Below are 12,122 nucleotides of genomic sequence, written 5' to 3' on the forward strand. Positions count from 1 at the left end.
AAATTACAAATGGAATATCAAGCTTTGATACCAATGACAGCACTCAAATAGCCACCGCTTTTTGTACCTTAATGGTATAATTTCAATCTTAACACAACCTGCTATCTTCTTCCACTGTCAAATGCCGCTGTTCACCTACCAGGCAGTCCAGCTGAGAGACAGGGCTCTTGTTGCCAGGGTGACTGATGTCCCAGACTTTGACGCACCCCTTCCCACCCGTGTACACGTGTCTTGTGGGGTTGCTGATGGTAACTGCACACACAACTTCCCCGTGGTTCAGAGTGTTGATCTGACGGGCATGGCGAGGGATTCCTGGACCGATGAGGGCATCAGGAGGGAAAGGAACTGGCTGCATCTGACCATCCGCACTTACATGAAATGAGTAAGCTCTGAGGGGAAAAAAAAGACAGGGGGTGATTTAAGAAGTTTTTCTTCAAGCCTATTTAAGAAAACAGAATTAAAGGTGTGTTTCCACTGCAGGCATTCAGATTGTGCACTCAGCTCCTTTTGCAATCTTTTTCATCATGTGAAGAAGAAATTACTCATTTATATAGCCTGGCTGTCAAAGCATAAACTTAGGTACTCTTAATGTGAAAAGTCAAGCACTGTCTACAATCAAATGAGCTTTTACAACTCATGCAATGATGATTTCTGGCATGAGTGAGGATACACGACAATACTCTTAAACCTGGGGCACAGGGAGACCACTGTATGCAGAGAAGGGAAGGAAGGTCAGGTCAGGGCTCCCCGGAACACAGAAATAGTTGGCTGGCTGCTGCAGAGCATGGCAGGTAGCTGAGTGTCAGATGTTTGGTTGCTCCCTTACTGACTCTAATGTGCAAACTTTAGCTGGACTGTTGCCAAGCTGCTCCAAATGCACTGAGGGTCCCACGCCCCTCAAGTGAAACTGCTCAGCACTGTACCTAAGATTGCAGTGAAACCTCCACTGTCAAAGAGTTAAGTCCTCCAGGCATGGTTGCTGACATCTCACATGACAGACCAGCAAAAATGCACTGGAATTTTCTTCCTTCTTTTGGCCTTGCTTTTTTCTTTTTTTCTTTTTTTTTTTTCTTTCCTCTGTGTGGACCTGACACAATGACTACAAATCCCAATTTCTCTTGCCAGAATCAGAGCCTTCACTGAGAAAGAATGTGTTGTGTGACTGCCAGTTATGCCACCTGTGAATAACCTATCAACAGCTTCATCTCAAAATATTTTCCAGGGAGAACAGTTAGGTTGTGAAATTTTCTTGTTCTGAGATGTTACCTGACACGTCACATCTATTACAAGAGCACAAACTTTGTAAGAAGATTCACCTACACATACCAAGGTATGCTTAAAGGAAGGCTTTAACTTCCTTAGACCCAAAAAATCATCATAGTACTGATGAAAAATCCACTGTCACAATGGTTGGATTAGAAGAGCTCACAAAAAAGAAATCATTTTATGAAAATACTTAGGATCACGTCCTTAGTTGTTGCTTCAAAGTCAGTGAAGAAGGCAGTCTTCAGAATTCAACTACTGAATTCGTATTTAAGATTCATAGTGCATTAAAACTAGAACAGTAATTTTCAGTGGGACAAAATGCAACTGCATTTTCACCTTTCTGCCCTATTCCCAGAGCTTTACACACTCTTCTCATCCTGCGCTCCGTTTCTTGTTCTGGCAGGTCTGAGTGACAGATCATATCATCGTCCTCCATTTTTTGACATTAAACACATTCAGGAGAGGGTAGGACAGATTTCTGTGGCTGTCAGAAGCAGCAAACTGCTTACATGAGTAGAACTACAGTTCAATTATCACTGCAGAAATCTGAAATATCTTCCTTGTTATCTCCCTAATTCCTGTTTGCTGCAGTAAGGTACTGAAAAAAGCAGTTGATGGTCACCTGAAACCTCTAAGAAAACACATGGATCTTCATTATCATCTTTTCTAATTTCTGTTATGCAGACACTCTCTGCAAAGCCATGTTAAGCACTGAGTGTATGATACTTTTATTAGCCAAAGTGAATTCTAGCATACTTATAAAGTATACTTATAAAGTATAGAGAAATAAAGCTTTGATCTGGAGTGATCTGTGACTACATTATTCTCATTCTATTCATTACTTCATACTAGTATATGTGATTAAATTGTTGCTTTGTTGCTTGGTTTGTTTTGGTGATGGTTGAGTGGTTTTAGTGGGTTTTTTTCTTTTTTTCCACTCTGAGAACTAACACTGCATGTTGCCTATTTGAAGTTCTCCAAATATCTTAAAAATATCTGACACTATAGACATCTAGAGACCACTTTTTTCTTCTTTTCACATTAGCTACCTTTTCTATTTATATATTGTACCATCCAATTGATATATCTCCAAAATGAAAAGAGTTATTAGGGGCCAGATCCCTGATGTGTCACACGTTGCCTGCTCCATTTCAACAGACACTCAACAGTGCATAGAATTTATACAACTTTTGTTCTAAGGGAAGAGTAAATGAGAAAGCAACAATCCTGAATGATAGCCGTGAAAAGTAGTGCACTTAAGATGAAGAAAAATCAATGCAATCATGCTAAAACAACAACAGATTTCGAAGGTTTCAGGCCCTACGGCAGACAAATGACAGTTACATTTAAATGTTTAAAACAGTCATCAATATGAAAACAACATTCAAAAACCTTGGAGATGCACCAGAATTGAAATAGTCTGATTTCAGTTTGCCTCACATTTTATTCTCCCCAACTGTAACATGAGTCAGATGTGAGCAGGTAGGTCTCTGCAGCCCAGGTATTGCCATTTCTCAGACCACCGCAAGCAAAGCCTGGTAGAGCCAGTCATCCTCCACCAAGGATGAACTTGAACCCAGCGAACATTCAAACATTACGTCAAGACATTTCTAAGTGCCTGCTGCATGTGGAGGCTTAAGATCTGTGCCCCACAGAATTTTTCATGCAAGCAGCTGGTCTGGCAGCTGCTGCACACCAATTTCCATACTCACCTTATGCAGCCACCTAACAGGGTGGCGCAACTATCAGGAAAATCAACTTGAGGTGGTTAACTAGTGTGTGATGTCTGAGAGAGCTAGACATGGTTTATGACTTGTGTGACACGTAGGTACAAGGGGAGTTACAGGCACTAGGACTGATCGGTTGTTACCATGCTATTAATCCTGCGTGTCCGCAAGCTCACTGGCAGGTAAGCATATGTATTTAATCGCAGCCATGCAAGTGTATGACCACCCCCCAACCACTCCTCCAAAAAGATGTTCATACATACAAGAATGAGAGAAGGAACGGCACAAACATCCCCTGGCCTTCAAACTCTCCAGTATTAGCTGGTCACAGTTTCCCAGAAATGTTACACAAGATGTGGAATTGGAGGACCCTTACATAATATCTGGATCAATATGGTTTTCATTGCTGTTTTATTTTCTCCCCTCTCTAATTCAAGAGGGATGTGAGCAGAGAGTTCTTCATATCTGTGTAATTCTTTCTCCGAGGCTCACAACAAGCAAAGCTTGGTAGAGCAGATGACCTTTAACGGTCAGTTCCATCAAGGATGAATTTGAACATTATGATACAATAATTCTTTCCAGTATTTTCAATCAAACAAAACAGTTCAGTGTTCCTTTCTCTGCACACTGCTGTTTGTAGCAGCTGATAAGTTTGCAAGTAATTGCAAGGCTTTTGTGAACAAATAATTAATTTTCTTAAACCGAGAAGCAGAGTATAGTAGACATGGAAAGCCAAGATCTTGTTCCATTTGCATTGCTATATAAGACCAACCAGTAAGACTCAGTATGTAACACCTTGAAGTTCAGCTCGTTTTTCCACTTATTTCTGTCTCCTTTACTCCATATCACCCAGTCCTTGTTGGCTCCTATCAGTCTTCAAAACAAATTTACAAATGCAACTTTAAAATTAAACAGTGTTTCTCCTACTCTTCACAAATAGTTATATTTATTTCTGTTCACACGATAGTTTTCAGTAGCTAAGGGGAATTCCAATTGGCAAAGGAACACAACTTCAACAGATGACTGACTTTTAAAGTTGAATGTTTGATACTCACGGTTTTCCTCCTGGAATGCCTGTGAGACTGGGAGGGATTCCTGGGACTCGCATGTGATGATGTGGATCAAAACCAACCTATAGTTTCCCCAAGCAAAACAAAAAGGTGTATTAAAGATGTAGTTAGGCAAAAGAAGACTGTTTAATTCATGTTCTCTGTAGCATACTCCCCAAATTACAAAGAGAATGAACTAGATTTAACCCTGCAGGTCTTACATTCAATATAAACTGCTCTGAACACCGAACTCACCAGTGGCAAACACTTACCACTGGGGATCTCCCATAAGCTGCCGCTGCTGCTGCTGCTGCAGCTGCTGCACTCATTTGAGGGGAAATATTGTGTAGACCGGCGTAAGCAGCTCCAGGGCTGGTCAGCTCCCCATTCATACCAGCATGTGGCACAATCCCAAATGGGGTAGGATAAGGACACGGCACTGCCATAGGTGTCCTTAAACCTGAAGCTATTGAGGGGCAAAAATAAGAGAGAAGTCACGCAGCCAGCCCAGACCCATCCGATAAAATATGAGTTTGGCAAACAGTAAAATATATACACGCTGTATTAAAGTGCTGAAGAACCAGCTCAGCATCCAGTTTAAGCAGCTGTAATATATTGCCTCGTCACTGTAGATTTAAAGGGAGCCTGGTTAGGGAAAAACGGCCACCATTTCACACCATCAAAATATACAGACACTAACCTAGCGGATCCACACCTGGGGGTTTGCCAGGCACTGGCCTCAGTCCAGGAGTGGAGTTGCTGCCTGGAGTAGGGGCATCAGTCCGTGGAGTCGGGGTATTTGATTTAGACACAGGAGTGGTAGATTTCTCATTCTAATCACCAAAAAGGGAAAAGGAAGACAGTTTGTTAGTTATTTTACTTTTTTAGCTAGTGGTTGGAAAGAGAGCCGATGACACCAGAGTGTGATTAGTGATATTTAGCTTTTGGGTCTGGGTGTCAACAGTCCCTGGCAATAAAGAGAAGCTGCAGAGACACTGAAAAAGATGGAATGGCTTTGGGAATTAACTACCTTCACAGCTTTCCTCTTTGGGAGCACCCGTGTGATTCAGAATGAGTTCAATGACTGAAAATCATCACTGTCTGACAATTACACTGGTAGCACATGTGAAATCTGTCAGAGGTCTCACTCTGCTCATTGTGGACCTGCTCCCATTACAACTGGGTGGACAAGAAGAGCAGGAAAAGACCCCACAACTGACCAACAACTCATTCCTCAAACGTGGTGCTGGAAACACAGGATGGGGGCAGTGATGGGTATAAAGTCAGGAACTGTGCAGTGCTGCTCTTGTGACAAGCTTGTTCATCAGACAAACCACTGACTCGCGGGCCTGAACCTGTCATTCCACCACCTTCCCTGAGCACTACATTCGCTCTCAGCTTTCTTTTTATTTATTTTATTTCTTTAAATAATTGCATACCCTGACCTATGAAGAACTGGGAGGGTAGTTACTGTGCAGCTCTGGAAGGTGATTAACTGTGGTCACAAACACAAAAGGAAAGAACACCCCCGACTTGCAGGTAGCACTTTTTTTTGCATTGTTATTTGTGATGCATGTCAAGGAAGGCTCTTGTAAATGACAGATTACTTTTTAGATAGAAAATAAAAATTACTGTTGTTGTATACAGCCTGGTAATTCAAACAAAGCTAACAACCAAATCACATCCAAGCAGGGAACTGAATTTGCCATAAACCACAGCACAGGAAAACAGCTCAAGGAACCCCTGTGTACTTTTATTTATTCTCAGAATGACAGTTTTTCATATGGGGGAGGAGGAAAACATCTCTCAGCACAGCACATTTATCATCTACCCACACCACCAGTGAAAATAACCTCTTACTATCCCAAGAAAAGGCTGTGGACTTCCTCCTTACTATTTTATTAAATTCCCTTGAAGAGATAAATTAAACAAATTTTAAATTGCTGCTTCAGAGTGCTTTACTGATAGCTGAGGAAATCCAAATCATGTCCAGAAATCCTGTAAGCCTGTGTTTCAGCATATGATCATGGGTTAGCAGCATTCTGAAGCACTTACAAGGCTAAGTTCTTTGGATTTGGAGGAAGGAGTACTGCTGGAGGATGCAATAGACGCCGGACTAATTGGTGCATCTTTCTTCAGCAGTCGAGTCTTGTCCAAGCCATTCTCCCGTGGAGAGTGTGCTGGGCTCCCTCGGGGAGAGGAAGGATCCTAAACATCAGCAACGTGGGTTAGTATAAAAACTTCATACTAGCCATTAGTGCTTGTCTTGAGCAATTCTCACTTTGGAATGAAGATCTGTCACAAAAAGTGAATTCTTCCTTCAGTTCTTAATTGATTTAGCTGATAAAATTGTAAAATCAAGATGGATAATGAAAGACAACTTTTTTTTTTTTTTATTTAAAGAAAGTCTTAAAATTTGATGCCATTAACCATGAAAAATAATGTTAAAATTCTATGGATATTGAAATAGGCATGTAAATCTCATTTGTCAGGTGACAGACTGAAAAGGTTTGAGGCACTTGGCAGACCTGATAAAGTTCACAAATGAAATCATGGCCAGAGTAAAAGAAAACACAGATACCCTTACAAGCTGCATCCTATCTGCTGAGCTGAACTGGCTTCAAATATCTCAAGCATACTTTTTGCTCATACAAGAAACAAAAAGGTCCTTTGTAGAAGTAAGTGTTACAGATCTGATTTACATTCTAAAGAAAGACGACCTGACTGGATTCCCTCAGGCATTTCAAGCTCCTTTATGAAGTCAAAGGCTGTAATCTTATTCATATACCCAATATGCACAGAAACCACTGAAGACACCCCATCACCACCATGTAAGGTAGAAAAACCACCTTTGTGTATACCTCATTGGAAACATCAACTACCAAGTTGTCATCGCTCTTTTCACCATCACTGTCCTGCAATGACAAATCATTATGTGTTACAAACATTTATTTAATATCACGTCTCTTAAGTACAAAAAAAAAAAAAAAAAAAAAAAAAAGAAATTAAATGAAATGCAAGGCTTCTCACAACTATGCAACATAGCATTTACTTTTACCCAGCTTTATGTGGTAATACAATTATAATATTTAGGTCACGATTAGGGCTTCTGCTTAACAGGTTGCCACAGCTATAGCACTATTCTCTGTTTTCACACTGGTGAACATGGACACAGGATGAAAATCTTCATCCAAAGTTGCACTGCACTGAGAAATGGAGCCAAGCTAGAGTCCAGATCTACCAAGTCCCAGTCTAACTAAAGCTCAGTCCTCTTGTCACATGCCTTCCAGGTGCTCTGTATGTATATTGTTAAAAATACTATCAAATCCTACCCACTGAAACCTTCCACCCAGTATAGATGTTAGAGGCAGGCAGTAAGAACCTGTTAAAAATTTAACCCTCAATTTTAAAATTAGTTATGTGGCAGGAATCAGGTGAAATTACAGAGGAACACTCAAGTTCAACAATGCACAATGTAGACAATTTACTCACGTAACGAGCTGCTATTTCCTTCTCTTCCGTCTTCTGTTTTTTACTATCTGAAGGATAATCTGTTGAATTTCTGTGCTTTTCTGCTGTTCTGAAACTGGCTGAGGGAGATACAGAAGAGCTCTGCAGTCAGAAAACAGATGAAGAAAACATCATCAGATGCTCACTCAAAACAGTGGTTCGTCACTATCCTTCAATACAACTTAACCCGGTACATATGATTTGGAGTTGTTCTCACAAATAGCACTTTCGGTTTTAATCAGTGCTAGCTACCCAGTAAGTATCTTGTATTAAAAATGCACAATGCATTGCAAGAGACAGATAAAGGTGATCAGCTGATGGATCCTAGTTGCTATCTGCAGTGTCAACAGGATGAATGTAGAGCTACTTTGGACCATTTTACAAATACTGTGTATTGGCCTGGTTTTGGCTTGTTTCCTCTACAAATATGCAGAGTTAAATCAATACTCCCAGAAGAGGGAGGGTGGGTGCGCATTTGCCTGTGTAAATCAAGAAGAACAAAGCGGCTCCAGGTAAGTCACACTTTAGCATGTTTGAATGAAGATTTCTAGCAAAGAAAGCAGCAAGCTCTGAACAGTCTTGAAGCAGTAAAGAACAAGAGAAAACACCTTAAACTCATCTTATTTTGGCGCCTTTTACAATTACAGGCTGTGCCTGCAGTAGACAGAAACACTATGCAGTGACTCAGTGAGTCTCTTGTCATTCTGCAGCCCTCACTTAGTAATGATCATTAAAGATCATGTGTACAGGACAGGAGAGCAAGGAAGATAATATGTAGTTTATGCACTGACATCCAACAATTCTGCTCTACTCCTTTAAACAAGGCAGGCAACATTTATCAATTTCTACCATACTTCCAAAGCTTGGTGAAGCCTCTATCTTAGTATACAAAAAAGGAAGTAATGAAAGATGCAAAGTTCTCCCTGGGATTGATTTTAGCAGCAGCAGCAACTTTTGGCCCTAGTTCAAGAAAGCATTTAAGCATGCGCTAAGTCAATGGTTGAATGTACGTAAGGGCGTGTTCAGGCATTCTATAGAATTAGAGCTGACAGGAATGAAGATGAAAGCAATTCTCAGTTGAAACCCTGCTGTTTCCATATATCTGTCCTCCTTACACAAGGGGGTGGGAGGAACAACCACCAAAGAAGTCCCTACTGTCGGATTTTAGATCCTCCCATTCATCCAGAAACACTGGTTTTATTGTTTTCCCTCCACACACTATGGACAGCTGTTGTTCCACATAAAACACAGCAATTTGGTTTTGGAGTTTTCAGTGCATACCTCCTTAAATTTATTTTATAGCTACTACCAGGAACACAAAACAAGAAATTAGCATTTACATTGTGCAATTTCTGTTCCACCCCTATGACCATATTTCTTCTTTTCCTTAACTTATTACACCACAAACTTCTGGTAAGGATTAAGAACACTCAACCATAGAGGTTAAGGTTAAGCTGTGGTTGTTGCCCAAGTCACATGAGAGAACATTTCTCCCTGCTGGGAACTCAGGTCCTCCTCTCCACTTCTCCAAAATTTCCAATTCTTGTCAACAGCAGCTCAGATTAATGAGTGGTGGAATTTGCAAAAAATCTTCCATCCTTTTAGAACAAAGTTAGTGCTGAACACAGCCTGTACCTTTCCCATTGGCCTGTCTGCTTGCCTCCCTCCCTCTCTCTCTCTCTCTCTCTCTCCATGACAGTATAAAATAGGTAGACAAAGATTTCCCATCCTGAGCAAATACTACTTAAAATACGTTCACTGATTTAGCTTTAAAGAGAATCAGTAATACACTATTAAATGACACAAACAATGCTGTTTTTTTCTCTGAAGAGACAACACACGTTAAGACATTTGGAGATAGTGGCAGGAGGCACAGAAGCCCTCAAAATAAAGGCAAAGTAGAAATCCAACATTAAATGAACTGGTGGCTTGAAAAATGTATTTGTTTACTGCAACAATACAGCCTTTTTCAAAAGATTTTAATAGTATGCTCCTATTATATTTATATTCATTTACAATTTGGAGGCAGTAACTTGTAATGTGAATTCAATTCATTATTTCTCAACTTCACCCTACAGAAAGCAATTTGCTTTAAAACGAAGAAAAATAATCACCAGTAAACTACAAATTAGAATGGTGTCTAAAGAATTAAACTACTGCACTTATTTAAATAGAAATATTTATTTTCATAAATTTGAAACCATATAGTTTCATTTTTCACAATCTAGTTAGCTATGTGCTATAGATACCATTTTAATCTTTGATTTCACTGCTTAATAAAGTAATAAATTAAAGCTCCCTACTAGAATGATAAAGTAGCTAATTATCACTAGCACATAAACGATGAGCATCACATTGGGCATTGGGGCAATGCACACTGCTTAATGATTTTATTGCTTCAAAGATGGATCAGACCTGATACCAATATGAAAAGATATTGCTGCAGTACCTCACATTAGCAGAAAAACAGAGACAACTCACCTGTTGACAGCAGGCACTGAACTGAAGTTTGGCCAGTGTATTAGGACTAACATTATTTTGCCTCAAGAGTCAATTACTACAAAACAAATCTGAACATTCTCACTTTAACTGTCCTACCCCTTTTCTTGCATGGTGCCAGTCAACCAATACCCCTGCAACATGTAATGCACCTGTCATATACAGATCTCTGACTTCATGGGATATCTGGTACTGGTGCTGACAGACCTAAACGTTTCTCTTAAGATATGTCATGTACATAGCCAATGAGCTATGATCTAGAACTTCATATAGACCTAACACCTACTTACTTTCAGTGTGCAAGCGACAACATTATTATCCATACTGAGTTCCCACTATTGTTTGCAATAGCTTTCCAACCCATAAGCACTTGTAAGGATCTATCTTCAGTGAAAAATAGCAGGATGTGACAATGTCTGCATGGTTTCCACTGTCATCGGATTCCTACCCATAATCCTGTACCCTCCCACACCTTGGTTCTTGAGTGTGCAAGCCTACATACTCCAAGAGAGGCCCTTATATTTGCAGACTGTGCAAAAAAACCTCCACTGAACCACACTGTTCAGCTGTCAGACTCTGCCCCGTTCCTTGATTAAAACATTGGTGCTCTCCTAACAGCTGCCTTTAAGAAGCTGCAACAGGATAGCTACTTAGAGAAATTAAGTGATTCAGCATTATGACTTGGCAGGCTGTAACTTAATGGGCCGGAGTACTCATTTTAGTAACTATTAAAATTTATAGAGAAATAAAGTCTCTTCACACTGCTGTTTTCTTCAGTAAAATGCATTAATCTACGAGAGAGTAGCACTTTCCTACTAACACTGAGTTTGCTCACATATAATAATTAGATCAGACATAAGAAAAAATACTCTTTGGTGAAAGTAGGTTATATTTAGTTTCTGTTTTAGCAAAACGTACTGGTTTTTCATATTGTCCTTAGGTAGAATATTTTTATTCATGTTAAATACACCACAAAATGCTGACAAAAATAACTAAACAGACACATTTACAGAAAGGCTGAGCACACTGTCTTGTACACGTAATTTGCTTAAGAAGTGGAAGAGTGTGTTTCGAGTGCTGGACCCACAGGATCTTTTGCACTAGTCCGTAAAGCATGGCATGCTATGCTTCAGCCTCTGTTTTGGGCAGTGCTGAGCACAGTGCTAACCGTAAAGATCTCCCACCACAAGGACCACTCTGTTTTCTCTCCAACAACGGCAGGGCACAGCTCCTGATGGAGTACCAGTGCCACACACACACAAATTAAATGAACATAAAGAGGGCCATACAAGCCTCTTACGAAGCTGTAAAATTCTCACTGGTAACAGGGCAAACACCAGTGTGCTCGCTGTCTATTTGGGATAATTAATACTTCAAATTGCTAGGAAAAGAAATAAAGATTTCACCATTTTACCCCCAACTTCCACTGAAAGTTACTTGCATGGATGACTCGCACTGTAACATGGCAGAAAAGAAATCAACATGGTCAGATTGCACAGCCATCCGACTGCTCTCAAACCCTGCAAGCCCCAACTCCTCATATGCTAGCTCCTGTAGATGAAGGCCTGGCCTGAGCAGACTAAGTGATAATTAAATGAAATCAGTGTTAAAAATAATGATTAGAGATGACAGGATGAAAAGCCCTCCCACATGATAAAGCTGGTAACTCTTTAAAGCATTCATGAATATGACCATTCCCCAGCGCACCCTTACTACTATGCGAAAATGATGTATTTGGAGTGTAATAATTAAAACAATAATTCCCAACAAAGTGGGAATTATGAGATAATTGACCATCTTGAAGTATTAAGCAAACTGCAGTAAAAGCCAAGGATGTTCAACACTAAGGTCAATTACAGTATAATTATCTGAATGACATTATTGCTGTTATAAAGTCTGTTGCAAGTATAAAAGAAACTATAAAAATGGATACAATATGCATTGCAGGGAAATGACCAGGCAGTAACGCTGCTTGGTTGGCTGGTGCCAATGTTATTGATGGATGTACCAGTGCTGGAGCTTGGACTCCAGCACTGCTCCAGGCTTGGCCTTGTAGCACTGAAGTCTCCAA

At 40.2% G+C, this 12,122-nt stretch overlaps 1 protein-coding gene across 4 annotated transcripts in view; it reads right to left on the reverse strand.

Annotated features, from left to right (window-relative positions):
• LOC141937656 (transducin-like enhancer protein 4) overlaps positions 1 to 12,122 on the reverse strand; it is a 99,775-nt gene that overhangs the window by 7,667 nt on the left and 79,986 nt on the right. For all 4 annotated transcript variants that reach the window (XM_074855675.1, XM_074855674.1, XM_074855673.1 and 1 more), the window contains 7 exons: positions 7,535 to 7,654; positions 6,904 to 6,957; positions 6,098 to 6,250; positions 4,743 to 4,875; positions 4,315 to 4,508; positions 4,049 to 4,125; positions 140 to 389 (listed from right to left, as the gene is read on the reverse strand). In XM_074855675.1, the coding sequence (XP_074711776.1) occupies positions 140 to 389; positions 4,049 to 4,125; positions 4,315 to 4,508; positions 4,743 to 4,875; positions 6,098 to 6,250; positions 6,904 to 6,957; positions 7,535 to 7,654 (981 nt within the window). The remainder of the gene's footprint in view (positions 1 to 139; positions 390 to 4,048; positions 4,126 to 4,314; positions 4,509 to 4,742; positions 4,876 to 6,097; positions 6,251 to 6,903; positions 6,958 to 7,534; positions 7,655 to 12,122) is intronic.

Source organism: Strix uralensis, chromosome Z, assembly GCF_047716275.1.
Source record: "Strix uralensis isolate ZFMK-TIS-50842 chromosome Z, bStrUra1, whole genome shotgun sequence".
Lineage (NCBI taxonomy): Eukaryota > Metazoa > Chordata > Aves > Strigiformes > Strigidae > Strix > Strix uralensis.